The sequence below is a fragment of the Camelus dromedarius genome, chromosome 23 (genome assembly GCF_036321535.1).
Source record: "Camelus dromedarius isolate mCamDro1 chromosome 23, mCamDro1.pat, whole genome shotgun sequence".
In the NCBI taxonomy this organism is placed as follows: domain Eukaryota; kingdom Metazoa; phylum Chordata; class Mammalia; order Artiodactyla; family Camelidae; genus Camelus; species Camelus dromedarius.
The window spans coordinates 6,713,879-6,728,583 of NC_087458.1; the positions used below are offsets into that span (position 1 = coordinate 6,713,879).

A 14,705-nucleotide genomic window follows, 5' to 3' on the forward strand; every position below is an offset into this window, starting at 1 on the left:
AAATGGTCATGATTCCAGCATGACTCACACAGTCCCGTCTCACCATGCACCCAGTCACAGCCATTTTCTGAGTGCCCACAGTGGACCGACAGCTCTAGGAGACAGGGCTCCAACTACGAGACAGACATGGCCTCGATCATCAGGGAGTTTACCTTCCCGTGAGAATCCCAGAGGGAAGACTTGGGGAGGGCAGGTTAACAGAACCTGGGGATCGATCAGCCGTTGGTCAAGGGATACGGAGGAGTCCACCATGACTGCCAAGCTTTCAGGCCTGGTTAACTGAAGAGCCAGGGAACCAGTATTCGGGAAGACGGGACCTAGGGAGGAGGAGACGTGGGCAGGACTGCATCAAGCTCAGTCTGGGGCACGGGCAAGCCGACGGAATTTCTTTGGTTGTCCTCTTATCAGTGAGAACCCACAGAATATGTGGGAGGAGAACAAAGCCCAGGCCAGAGGGCTGGAGGGCTCAGGCTGGGCCTGAGGACCGCAAGGGGCCCCAGGGCTTTGCACCACACCCCAGAGGCACGTGGCCAAGGGACCGGGTCAGGAGGCAGGTGGCCTGTGTTCTCGTCGGAGCACTGTCAGTTACTAACCCTGGCCCAGTTGCTTCACTTCTCTGAGTCCTTGGCATCTGCTAAATGCAGATGAAAATGCCCTCCTTGCCTATTTCACAGAGTGGCTGTGAAGAATCTAGAAGAAATTTAGAAATTGTATATGGCTATATAAACAAAAGGAGTCAAGTCCAAGGCCTGGAATGGGAAAGCCGAGGCTCGTGGTGATGGCACTTGTCCTGGGCCATGCAACGGTCACCAGGCGCCACTGAGCTCTGGTGTCTCTGCCCCTCTGTGACACCTCGGTCCCCCCGGGCACTGCTGGTGGCACTTTCTTTGGAACACTCAGCCTCTCCTGGGCCATCCCAGAAGACAAGAACCTCAGACTCCAGTCCTGCCTCAGACACACACAGGCCTGTTACCGACATGGCCCAGACCAAGGTCAGCCTCTGCAGAATACGTTCCAGCCCAGGTAGGGGGCAGAGCAGAAACCCCCAGCCACCAGAACAACCCAGGCCTTACTGAGCCCCACGCAGGCTGGGATGGCGTCTGAAAAATGAGAGATGTCCAGCTCTGAGCAGGTGCTCCAAGAAGTTTTATTAGTATCCACACCGGGGAGCCACGGGTTCTTGCCCAGAACAAAGTGCTGAGAGCATCCAGTCCGGGAAGCAAGGCCACTACAGGCCGATAGGTCTGGCACCCATGGAGATGGTGACGTTTCTGCTTCAAGCACAGCCAACTCGCCCTCCTTTGCCCTTTAAGTCTCCTTCTAAAGACACAGGGCTGTCCTCTCCATGAAGAAATGAGGTCCCCAGCAGTTTCTTGACTTGTCTGACATGTGCCAGCCCCCAGAAGCCTAGACCCAGGCCCTCTGTCTGCTCCCCAACCTCAGCCAGAATCAGCAAGCCACCCTCACCCCGGCAGCCCCCAGCTCACTCTGAGACCCTGACAGCTAAAGTCTGGAGCGGACAAATTCTATCAGGTTCTCCAACTGCTCCTCCAGGCGCTGCTCATCTCCGTGGTTCTCGATGACCCAGTCAAAGGCCCCAAAGTTGTCCAGGCCACATTCTGATTCAGCATCGTCCACCCCTGCGGAGGAGGTACGGCGAGGTCAGACCCCTCCCTGCCGACAAACACTGGGCACCGGCATCGAGGCCTGCTGGCTCCACCTGGAGCCGCCCTCTCCTGAACTCCCCTCGGTCACTCCAGAGGGCACTTCCCCACCCCCTGAATCACCGGGATAACAGGTTCCACAACCCACAGCCACTCGAGCCCCCAGAGAGTCCCGCTGACTTAACCCTTCACTTGTTACCACCATCTCAAACCAGACAACCCAAATGGCCACTTGACTTTCATTTTATGTAAAGATGATCATGTCGATTTCTCTCCCTAAATCTCTGGTTCAATCCTCATGGGAGGCAGCGTGTGCCATTCTCACCTGACAGTGAGAATGGTAATAAGAGCATCTACCTGGTCGGTTTGCTGTGACTCTAAACTGGGATCATATGTACAAAGCACTTGGCACTGGCCTGGCCCATGTGCTGAGCAGCCCTCAGGAGGGGACTGACCCACTGATTTGAACTTCCCCGAGTCCCAGGGACCTAGGACAGGAAAGACTCCGGAGCTGGGCCTCAGAGCTGCCACAGAGCAGGCCCTGGGCTGACACCACTGAGGCTGCCAGTAGAGCTCCGTCCCCCTGCGCCCCACCCCCACCCCTCCCGCTCTGTTCATCAAACAGGAGTGAGGTTTGTCAGGCCCCCTCCTCTGACCCACAGTCAGCCCCTCACCAGGCTGGAAGGCAAAGGTGAAGGACCATGGGGGTGGGTCCCAGGCAGACCTCCAGAAGCCCACTGGCCTAGAGAAGACAGCTCAGATAAGGGTTCAAGGCCAAGGTCATGGGGGAACCTTCACCCCCAAGGACACCCTCCTCTACCCCACTCCACTTTCTAATCTGGAGGTACTCCTGAGCCCCAAGCCTCAGACCCCTTCTTATAATCCCCTGTTCACTCCCCACAGCCTGCCAGGGAAATGGCAGAAGACAGAAGCACGGGAGTGGGTGGGCTGGTCTGCAGGCAAGGTGGCCGGCCTGAGTGCTGAGCCTGGAGGCAGAGGTTGTGAGCAGCTCACCTGGTGTGAACACCCAGCCCCGCTGCTGTCGGCTCTGCTCCGTGGCCACCACACGGACCGTCTGCGTCACAGCCCCATAGGCCTCCTGAAACCACTGGATGTCAGACACTCTCCGTGCGTCACTCACCAGCTGCAGGGAAAGGACACAGACAGGGGACCAACAGGACATGGTGTGGGGAGCAACAGGACAGGGCTCTGGGGGTGAGGGCAAAGGGGGGGGGGCGACCCAGACCTCACTCTGAAAAAGCTGGAGCATGGACTACAGAACCCAGACAAGTGTATCCCCCTTCCCTATTATCACCCAACCAGCTGAAACAGACATCCCTTTCCTCCTCCAGGGAGCCCTCCCTGATCGCTGCAGCCCACAGCCCACTCTGCCCATGCTGTGTTCTACGGTCCTGTTGGTCATCACCAAACTGAAGAAGACGCCTCAGGCTTTGAAGTCAGATCAGCCGATCCAACACACTCATTTTACAGATGAGCAAACTGAGACCAGAAATAAAAATACCCTAGTCGGTCCCTGCCCTGCCAGCATATTTTAAAATGTAAAAGTGGGTGCTGGGAAAACTGAACAGCTACCTGTAAAAGACTGAAATTAGAACATTCTCTAACACCATATACAAAAATAAACTCAAAATGGATTAAAGACTTAAATGTAAGACCAGATATTATAAAACATCTAGAGGAAAACATAGGCAGAACACTCCCGGACATAAATCACAGCAATATATTTTTTGAATCAGCTCTTGAAGTAATGGAAATAAAAGCAAAAATAAACAAAGGGGATCTAATTAAACTTAAAAGCTTTTGCACAGCTAAAGACACCATCAACAAAACAAAAAGACAACCTACAGAACGGGAGAAAATATTTGCAAGTGATGCAACAGACAAGGGACTAATTTCCAAAATATATAAACAGCTCATACACCTTAATATCAAAAAAACAAGCAACCCAACCAAAAAATGGGCAGCAGACTTAAATAGACATCTCTCCAAAGAAGACAGAGAGATGACCAACAAGCACATGAAAGGATGATCAATATCACTAATTGTTAACAGAATGAAAATCAAAACTACAATGAGATATCACTTCACACCAGCCAGAATGGCCATCATTAAAAAGTCTGCAAACGATAAATGCTGGAGAGGGTATGGAGAAAAGGGAACCCTTGTACACTGTTGGTGGGAATGTAAATTGGTGCAACCACTATGGAGGACAGTATGGAGGTTCCTTAAACTAAGAGTAGACTTACTTTGTGGTCCAGCAATCCCACTCCTGGGCATATACATGATTTAAAAAGACACATGCACCCCAATGTTCACAGCAGCACTATTTATAATAGCTAAGACATGGAAACAACCCAAATGCCCATCAACAGATGACTGGATAAAGAAGATGTGGTACATATATACAATGGAATACTACTCAGCCATAAAAAAAGAATTAAATAATGTCATTTGCAGCAACATGGATGGACCTGGAGATCATCATTCTAAGTGAAGTAAGCCAGAAAGAGAAAGAAAAATGCCACATGATATTGCTTATATGTGGAATCTAAAAAAAAGGACACAAATGAACTCATTATAACTTAGATGATTAATTTCTTAAATACATGTAAGCACATCTGACTGTCCTTTACAATTGGATTACTGCATTCTTATTTTGATTTTGATTCTTCTTTTGTGGTTGGCTTTATTCCTTTGATAATTCTGTAAGTTTAAAAAGCTAAGGCTCTAAATTGTTCTTAGAAAGAATGGACAGTACATATATGTAAATTTAAAAGAATGTGCAGTATATTGTATATATGTATTTATATGCAATATTTTGTATATGTGCAGGCAAATTGTACCAATTTTACTTAATAAAAATGAAAATAATAAAAATAAATAAAATGCAAATGTGATTCTTGCCAGTCCCCTGCCCTAAATCTCTCAAAAGCTTCCATTCATTCTAATAAAATCCAAAGCTCTCACTCCAGCTTACAAAGTCCTACAAGATCTGCAACCTATTTCCTATCATCTTCCTTCATTCATTCCGCTGCAGCCAACTGACGTCCTGCTGCTTCTCAAACCTGCCAACCTGGTGTCCTCCTCAGGGCCTTTGCATGTGCTGCTCAGTCTGCCTGTATAATCACAAGGTCAGCTCCCTCGCTTTATGGAGGTTTCTGCTCCAACGTCACCTCCTCAAAGAGGCTGTCCCTCCCATCCTGGCTCCCTTCCTGTCCCTCTCGATTTTGATATGCTGTTTATTTTCCTCTGAGCACTGAGTGTTCATGAAACCATCACTCTCTGTCAGTTTGCTTCTGTGTTTATTGTCAGTCTGCATGCTGCAGTGTCAGTTCCATGAGGGAAAGGACTGTGTCTCATTCACTGCTCTATCCCTGGCCCTTAGCACTGTCTGACACATAAGGAGCACTTAGTGTTCAATGAATGAATGAATTAGCACATGAAGAGGCCAGGTGTTCTTGTCCATGCTGCTGACATGGTCATTCACCCAGTTATTAAACAAGTACTGTGTGCCAGGCACTGGGCTGGGCACTGGGGATGGAGTGGTAAGCAAAGCAGACCTGGTGCCTGCCCTCAGGGAGCTCCAGTCTAGTGGGAGACTGATGCTCAACCAGCAGCTTCACTAATAACCACGGAACCACAGTGCACATCAGCAAGCATCTCAGCCTTAACGCTGCCGGAACTGAACTCCGGATTTTCTCCCTAAACCTGTTCCTCCACACTTGGCCTATCTCAGAAAATGACAGCTCTATTCGTCTGCTGCTCAGAAAGAAATCCTTGGATTTGTCTCCTGTCCTTCCACCTCTGAGCCATCGCACCAGGAAATCCTAGTGGTTCCATCTTCAAAACCTGTGCAGAATCAACCCCTCTCTCCACTCCACCACCACTCCAAGCCCAGCCACGGCCATCTGGCTGTCTTCTGGAAAGATCCTCTGCCTGGCCTCTCTGCTTCCACTCTTGCCCTCCCCCAAGCAGCTAGGGAGAGCTCTCTAAATCTTAGATCACACTTATTCGTGTATCTCATTTCTCCATTAGGGGTTTAAGATGTCCACCGGTGTTTTTGAATAAAGCATGAGAGCTTTGGAAGCCCAGCCAGGGGCAGTGTCCCTTCACAAGACTCAGGGCTAGTCTGATGACTGAAGGCCTACAGTTAGGAATTCTCTCAGAGAAGTGCCATTGGGATGGCTAGGATGCCCTGGTAACGGTTCCTGCCATACCAACAGCAGGCTGTGGCAAGAAGTGGAGAGCCACGCGCCCTCTACCTGGGTACTACGGATCTTGCTGACATAATGGATGTCCCCTACCTGGTGCTCGACAGATTCTAGGAACTTCACATCTTTCCTGCATTAACCCATGTGAGCAGCTGTCATCCTACCCAGGGAGGGGAAACTCCCTAGAAATTTGTAGGCACTTAAATATCAATTAAGCAACTTTTACTTTGAAACAAAAATTAATCCCTAAACCAGATCAGGCCTCTACTCTGCTCAGAACCCTCCAGTGAATTCCCATCTCACTCAGAGAAAACTCCAGTCTCTTCCAGAGACCCTGCATGATTTGACCTCACTTCCTGCCACACACCCCTCACCCACAAAAATCCATTTGGGTCACTCCCTGACTTCCTTCAGGGCCTGCTCCAATGTCACCACATCAGTGAGGCCTTCCCCGACACCCTTAGTCAAGCGGCACCCCTGCCCTCCTCATATCCTTGGCCTGCTTTATTTTGCCTCTGACTATCTCCACCTGACATATTCTGTATTTATTTAGGGCCTAACTCCCTCTACCCACCAGCTATAGTGTAAGTACCCTGAGGGCAGAGACCTCATCAGATTTTCCCATGATGTATCCCCAAGTCACCTGGAACCAGTCCTGGTACGAGATACTACTGGCTTCCAGAAGGAAAAGCTAGGGTGCTATGGGAGCACCGGACAGGGAGCAGCAGTGAAGACCTGTGTATCACGGAAGGCTTCCCTGTGGAGGGGCCATGTAAGCTGAGCAGGAACAAGGCAAGAAGGGAAAGAGGGCAGTCCAGGCAGATGGAAGAACATGGGCAGAGCCAGCCCTGATTCTGGAAGGAGCCTGATTTATCTGAGGGACAGAGAGAAGGCCAATATGGCAGCAGTGCAAGGAGCAAGGTGGCTTTAAGGGCAGCGGGAGTCGGATCATTCAAGGTCCAGACGTTCACATGAAGGATTTTGATTCTGTTCATCAGGTCAGTGGGACAAAGGTTTCTAAACGTGACTCAGTGAGCTTTTAAAAGGTTATTCTGGCTGCGGTTGGGTGACTGGATCATAAGGGACGTGAGCCGAAGCGGGACCAGTGTAGGGGCCACTAGGACGGTCCAGGTGAGAGACGACAGGGGCTTGGACCAGTGGAGAGAGAGAAATGGACACATCTGGGCTATACCTGGGGGGGGGGGGGCAGAGGAGGAGAAACAGATTTTCTTAAAGCTGCCACAGAGCCCACTTACCCAGATGGGCTGGGAGACGCCCTCCACGATCCTCCTGCAGAAGAAGCCGGGGTCCGCCTGGCGCTTCTCCTCCCCCCAGCGGATCATGTCCCTCCGATGGGCCTCCTTGTAGGTGCTAGCATCCAGGAGTCTCTGGAAATCCAAGCCGTGCTCCTGCCCAAAGCACATTCGGTCTCCACCACCAGCCTCTTTGCCTCGCAGGTCTCCCCTAAACCAGAGGGAGGGCCAGCCCTCTCCTCACCCTCCCTCCAGAGGGCTGATGCAGGACTCAGGAGGTTGCCACCAGGATGAGGCCTGAGAGGGAAAGGGTCCTGGAAACTAAGAAATCCCAAACCCTGGCAGATGGAAGAAAGGTCTCGGGATAAACCAGAAATTGTTTCAGTTTGTTCAGTTTAAATGTGTGATGTGGGTTTCTCTTGTGCAACAGCTTTACCCACCCAATTATTTCTGGCTTAAAGTAATCCTGAAATTAGTTTGCCTCCCCTGGGCACAGGCTTAGCCTTCAACCGAAGTGGGAAATCTGAAAACACACCATTCTGTGTCCTTCCACTGCCCCTTCTGGCACTGTTTACTCCCAGCCTGAAGCCCAGGAACCTGGCTTCCCTGTCCCTCTCCCCTTTCCCTCAGCCCCTTCCTCCTACCCAAAATCCTGGCACGTTTGCTGAACCAACATCACTCCAGTTGGCTATGGGCGCTCCTGGAGCCTCCAAGCCAGAGGCCCGCTGGAGCAGGAGGGGCTGCTCTGACCACCCTGGGGTGCTGCCTCCAGACCCAGCCTTCCCTTCTCCAGGGACACTGACAAGCAGGAGGGGTCCATGGAGAGGACCCCAGGATGGGAAGGGGTCTGAAGATCGTCAGTCAGTTCAGGTTTCAGCTCCCCTGGAATTCACTGCAGCAAGACCCTCTCCCCAAAGACTCAGCTCCTTCAAGTGCACACTGAGGGGGCCCAGCCAGTCGAATCACCTACTTTCACCCTGTTCCAAGGTGAGGCCGGCAGCCACCTCCCGTTTATAAACTCGTTTCCCATGTACTCTTTACCACAGGGGAAGATTAGCCACCAGGAGCATTATGGTCTTCTTGTCAAGTATATTCCCCATTGCAACTTAAGAAATCAACACATGAGCATTTCATTTTGGATTTGTTTTTTAACGGGAGTAAGATGCTGGACTTCAAAACTGCAAGGGCAGGCTGGCCTATCAGTCTCCTACTGAGGTTTTAAGAATGCAAACACCTGCCCACCTACCCCACGGCACCCCGCAGCCTGGCTCACAGATCTGAAGTGGGGCCTAATTTGGGAACTTTGGAAGTAGATCAGGGGTTTTCTATCTGCTCCTTAAAGCCCTGGGGTTCTTCAGAAGTGCTCAGGCCCCGCTGGGGGAGGTTAAGTGCCTCCCCTCAATTCAAAGTTGCTCCCAGTCTATCTACTGGATTCAAGAAATTTCTCCATCCAATTTCAGTTGGGAAAGGTTCCTACTAAAAAAAATTTGAAGACCACTGAATCCGTTATCCACCAGGAGCCCCCAGGCGGCCATCCAGCGAATGGGTCTGTTTAGCTGGTGGAAGAAGACCCAACGGTACAGGAGAGGGCTTCCCACAGAGACGGGACTGTCACATGGAAGGAGGGGACAAATCATTCTGTGTGGCCCCAGAAGGCCAGACTCAGGCCAACTGACCAAAGGGCCATGAGCACAGGTCCCTGGAAGGCTGCACCTAGAGGTCAAGGACAGAAATGTAAGTGACTAGGGGGCCTTCATTGGGTGGGAAGCTGATCTCACCCTCCAGGCTCCCGAAATCTAAGGTTCTAAGAGTTCCTGTTTTATTCTTTACAATCCTATTTTTTTAATCTACATGGTTCAAAATTCAAAAGATACATCACTGCCACTGAAAAATCTCTCTCCCTCTTCTGTTCCCCAGCCACATAGCTCCCCTCCCTGGAGGCAACCAACGGTACAATGTCTTAAGTGTCCTGCCCAGGCTTTCATACATCCCAGGTACCTGGGACGGTGCTGAATGCACTGCATAATGCGAGCACCCCATAAGTATTTGTTGAATGGCTGAATATATGAGCAAATATATTTACAATTTTCCCCACTTTTATACAAATGTAGCATTCTCTATACACTGTTCTACATCTTGCTTTTTTCACTAGACAATTTGTCTTGACAAGTCTTGTGATTAAATAGCTAAGGGGAAAATTTTAAGGGTTGTGGCCAGTCAGCTTCAGTGGGGGGAAGGGGGTCAAGGTGGGTCACATTTTTTGACCAAGGGGACAGACCCTTACTAATAACACAGCATCAGAGCTGCCAAATCACATCTACAGCCTTTTCTGGACATATTTTCCTGAACACACTCTAGGGAGGTGGCCTGAAGTGAGTAAGGCCAATGGGAAGGAAACTTTAAGCTGAAAATGCTCCCAAAATGTCCACCTACAGAAAGCAGAGAGTTGAGAGGGAGGGCATAGCCCAGTGGTAGAATACATGCTTAGCATGCATGAGGTCATGGGTTCAATCCCCAGTACCTCTGTTAAAATAAAATAAACAAATAAACCTAAGTACCTCCTCCAGCAAAAAAAAAAAAAAAAAGAAGGCAAAGGGCTGCCTGCCACCCTGCCAGCAGTGGTCATAGGAACCCCACTAGTGACTCAAACAACAGCACAGCAACCAAAGCCCGGAGCTGGCTCCTTCCAACCTACTAGCTGTCCCAGAACCACCACCTACCTGAGCATACCGCTCCTTGAGCGGACCGGAGAGCCGGAGGACAGCACAGACGTCCGCTCCGAGTCTGTGACACAGGGAGATCCGAACCCCATTAACGCAGAGCTTCCAGGCCCCAGAGGAGAAAGAAATCAGGAGGAGTGAAGCCCCATTTCTGCTGCTGGTATCTGTATAACTTTGTCAAGTCTCAACGTCCCTGATCTCCTCATCTATAAAATGGAGATAACCATTTCTGTTCTGTTTCCCATGGGATTATTATGCAACTCGAATGCGAAAGAGCCCTGAAGCTAACAGGTAAAACAAATAAAAGTATAATTACAATGTGAACATCCCGGCAATATTCTGGCTGGTAATCTGGTTACTGCTGGGCCCCTGAACTAGTTCTCTCACAGCCAGGGGTATCTCGGTCTCAGCTGACTTGGTGACCGCACATAAATAACTCATTCATTCAGTTGTTCAATTTACTCAATTGACCATTTGTTGGGTACTATACCTGGACCCAGGTGATACAAACATGAATAAGATACATGATTCCTGCCCTGACCATGAGATGCTCACAGATTCACTTAAACACTGACATGTTGTGATAGATGTTCTTATGTCCATGTTTCAGATGAGGAAACTGAGGCTGAGTGAGGAAACTTGACACACCCAAAGCACCAAAGCCAGTAATGTTAAAATAAAAATGAAAGCCAACAGTTAGTTCCTATGCCTTTACTAGGTGCCAAGAATTGTTCCAAGTCCTTCATGTCATTATCTCATTTAATCCTTACAATCACCCTATTATTCTCTCCATTTCACAGATGACAAAACTGAGGACAGGGTGTATAAGAAACTTGTACAAGATCACAGTCAAGTAAGTGCTGAGTCAGGATTTGAATCCCAGCAATCCGATTCCAGAGCCACTGCTTCTGACCACTATTAATTTATGTGTTTGGAGACAAGGAGAAATGTAACTCAGGAAAAGGCGGTGGATAATAAGTGGTGAAAGATTCAGGTGATAAACTCTGCCCTGGGGTTTCCCACAACCTCTTAAAACTCCCATGATGCCCAAAAGCAGCCTCCTGGTACCCCCACCACACTGTCCTTCAAGAGAGGAGCCGCACTCCACTTTCCCCCTGGTTTCTCTGCTCTCTAGCCCATACCCCAGCAAAAATGCTCCCACACAGAACATCTTGCTTTGAGAGAACACACTAAGCAAAAGGGACTACTTGGAGAGGCAGTGAGGTAAGGCAGAAAGAACCCATTCCTTGGAGCTAGACTAAAGCTGAATTTGAGTTCTGGATCTGCCAATTACTTTGTGTTCCTGGCAAGCTTGGGTTTGGTTGGTTGGTTTGTTTTCTTAACTTTTCAGAGCCTCAGTTTCTTCATCTGTGAAATGTAGATACTAATAATACCACACAGCACCTAACAAAGAGCTTTTGAGAATTAAATGAGGTGTATACACACAGCATCTGGCACAAAATAAGGCCTGATAAACCCCAGCTATTAGGTGGTGTGCTGGGCAAGGATTTGTCTTTGGAGCCATACGCGATTGGGGTGCGGTCTGAGGCAAATCCTTTATCTGTGACTTGGTTTCCTCATCTGTAACAGTTACCTCGCAATACTGTCTTGAGTATTAGAGGTGGTGCAGCAAAAGTGCCTTGGTAGTAACTATTATTAATGCTTCTTGGAGAGACCTACAGCTGACAGTCTTTGGAGAGGTGGCCGCCTGGTTCTTTGAGGTGGGCGTGCAGACTGCTGCTTCACGTGACGGTGGCAATCTTCCACCTCTCGTGGCCCAGTGCTCCTCCTGTCCTGCAATCGAGGACCCCTACTCTAAAGCTCACTCCATCACACCCAAAACACACCCCCTGTGTCACGTGATTCGGGGATCTCCCCGGTCCTTCGCTTTCCCCACCCCACGGACACCTGCTCTGCAGGACCTCGGTCACGAAGTCCTTCCCGGATTTCCTCTTCCCGCTGAACACCAGCACCAGCCGCGGGACGTCTCCGAGCGGAGCCATGGGGCCGCCACGCTTTGCGATCCCTAAAGCCGACACTTTTCCCCACCTCTTAAATCGGGCGACCCAGCGCCGAATGGACGCGGCCACACGGTGGAGCGGCAATAAGGAGGGGTTCGGTCTCCGCCTTTTCCATGGCCGCGGAGAGGACAGTCAGCCCCTACACATGCTTCCGTGCATTTAAATGAATGCCTACACAAATAGAATATGGAGAGAAAGAAGGTTAACTCCCAGGGCCTCCTTCTCCCCTAAAGCAGCTCCCCTACGAGAACTCATTTAGAACAGTCCAACCCGCCCAGAAGCTGACGTGAAGCCACGCCTTCTTAGCTGACACGTGTGACGCATGGGGGGCGGGAACTGGACTCAACTGTTTTCCCCCTGGGGGGGTGACGTTTTAAAATTTCCTAAATGGACCTCACATTGCTTTCCACACGACCCTACAAACATTATGAAATAAAGAATAGACGTGATCGCGTTGAAGGAGTTTTCAAAATTGCCTTTTTATCTGTGCATTTTAATGCATGTGCTAAAGCAAATCTGGATAGGCCCCACAGTGAAATGGGTCTTTCCGGCGATGAACCGAGACAAGCACTCGGGGGTTGGGCCTGGTGACGTCATGCTAGGGGAGGGGCTTAATCACACCAGCATTATTTGATTGTTAAACAGGTTTTCTAACTGGAGAGGCCACTAGAGTTCGACCCTTTAAGCCCAGCGAGAAAACTTACGTCGCTTTTCTAGCCGCAGCCTCTTCAAAAGTTTTCGGAAGCAAGAAAGCTTGGAATGACATCAGTAGAATAAATTTAGAAAGGGGCTTTGGTGGGGAGGGTATAGCTCAAGTGGTAGAGCATATGCCTAGCATGCACGAGGTTCCAGATATAAAAAATAAATAAACCCAATTACCTCCACCTCATTAAAAAAAAAAAAAAAAAGAGGTGGGGTTGCTTTGAAGCCACTCCTGGACGAGATTACCTAGTTTTATCTGGAGTCCAGCTCTCAGCCAGGAGTTTAAAGGACAAATGTAAGGGGTGGTGTTCTGTCCCTTCCCTGAATTCCCAGTTCTGCCTCTGCCCCCAGCAGCTGACAGCCAGTCCCAGTTAAGTAAGAGGATTTGTCTTTAGCTATGACTTGCTGTCCTTTATTTCTCTGAGATTGTCAAAACAGAGCCTGCAACCCATTACTGCATCCATTTTAACAAGCTATAAAGCCATGTAGAGATAAGTGAGGTGTGAAGACCTACTCTGGGAGAAACCATTAGTTCTCTGAATATTGAAAAGATGGCACAGGAGAAGCTAAGGAAAGTAGAATGGTCAATGGTCAGATGCAAAAAGAATGGACTTTGGGAAAGTCTTTTTTTCTTGTAAGCAACTCTGAAAGCACCACACTCATAGATGCACTTAGAATGCAGCATGGGGGGGGGGGGGGTGAACCCAGCTATGACACTTCCCAGGAATGTGACCTTCAGCAAGTCACTCTGAGTTCATCATTGATAATGCTCACCTCACTGGGTTGCAATAAGAAGGAAATAAGGAAAATAACATGCTAAAGTACAGTCAAAAGGTGTTGTATATTCTCAAGTGTCATCCAAATATGGAGTTATTTATTCTGATCATTGTGTGATTTTAGAGTTTATAATTCAACACAGGATCAGATTTCCCAGCTCACCTTCAACAAGTATCTGGGACTGAAACCACCGATCCCACCTCTGCCAGCAGAGACCAAAAGGATTAACTGCGCTCACGCTCCCACTTCCCTGAGTCACCGCTAAGAAGTCAGAACTTCTCCCAGAGTTTCTTCCCTCACCTGGCCCAGCCTCACCCCTGCCCCTTCCCCTCACCCCTCCTAGAATGAAGCTCCCTGGAATTCCCAGTAATCACGGGACATCCCCCATATCCCAGACTCTTCTCAGCAGCTCCCACCTGCTCCCGCCTCAACTGAACTTCACTGTTCCCTACTACTCTCTCTAGGGGAGGCTTTTTATTTTCCCCCAGCCCTCAGGCCTCAGTATAGACTTGGTGTCTGTGGCCTCCTTCCCACACCATTTCAGCTTTCAGACCATGACTCCCCTGTTTCTTGGAAAACTCTGGCTCCTCTAAGACTCATACCACCTGGCTGAGCCACCTTTATCCTCTCCTCAGGGGATGACATCCTCAGGGTTGATGACCAGCAATCCTGAGTCACCTAGTGAGACTCAGCCGCTGGCTCCCTGTCTTCTTTTCCACCCAGTTCCCATCACCATTCTCAGTGACTTCATTCTCTGCATGGATCAGCCCCTCCAACACCCTGACTGCTCAATGCCCTGGCCTCAGACGTCCAAAGGCTTTTTCATCCTCTCCTCCTCAGACACCAGCTCTTGTGGTCACACCCTGGACCTCATCATCACCAGAAACCATTCACCCCGAGCATTCACACACCTATCCACCCTATCTGCCAAGGTCACTTGCTCAGGGACTTCCCAGAGCGGTGCTGCCCTCCCAGGGCTGCCACCAGCCCATGAAACCCTTTATGTTACAGAACATCTGCTCTTCCTTCCACAACCAAAGGGAATATTAAACAAGCGAATATGTGTAGAAAGCTTTCCTAATTGTACAGGGCTGTACAAATATGAGGCACTATTTTTAGGGTAGAACAGGCCAGCCTAAAGGCTGGGATGCTGCTGAGGGCGAGGCAGGAAAGAGAGGAGGAGCAGGGGTGTCTGACAGGAGCAGAGACAGCCCAGGAAGGGAGTGGCCAGAGTTCTTGGGAACTGAGATTAGAAGCCAGAGATGCCAGGCACTCTGCCAAACACAACGTAGTGAATGGGAGAGAATGTTTGCAAATGACATAACCCATAAGGGTT

General features: G+C 49.6%; 1 protein-coding gene across 1 annotated transcript; it reads right to left on the reverse strand.

The window, feature by feature from the left end:
- Positions 1 to 1,128: 1,128 nt before the first annotated feature.
- Positions 1,129 to 12,161, reverse strand: PMVK (phosphomevalonate kinase). The gene is made up of 5 exons (XM_010980052.3): positions 11,778 to 12,161; positions 9,870 to 9,933; positions 7,153 to 7,305; positions 2,679 to 2,808; positions 1,129 to 1,640 (listed from the first exon to the last, which is right to left on the reverse strand). Exons 1-5 carry the CDS (start codon positions 11,870 to 11,872, stop codon positions 1,504 to 1,506), a joined length of 579 nt encoding a protein of 192 aa, XP_010978354.1. The 5' UTR covers positions 11,873 to 12,161; the 3' UTR covers positions 1,129 to 1,503.
- Between the last annotated feature and the right edge of the window lie 2,544 nt (positions 12,162 to 14,705).

Coding starts and splice junctions, on each gene's coding strand:
- PMVK (XM_010980052.3), bottom strand. CDS start 11,872: ATGGCTCCGCTCGGAGACGTCCCGCGGCTGGTGCTGGTGTTCAGCGGG. Junction 2,809..7,152: donor GCGTCTCCCAGCCCATCTGG/GTAAGTGGGCTC, acceptor CTTTCCCTGCAG/CTGGTGAGTGACGCACGGAG. Junction 1,641..2,678: donor GGGCTGGGTGTTCACACCAG/GTGAGCTGCTCA, acceptor CCTCCTCCGCAG/GGGTGGACGATGCTGAATCA.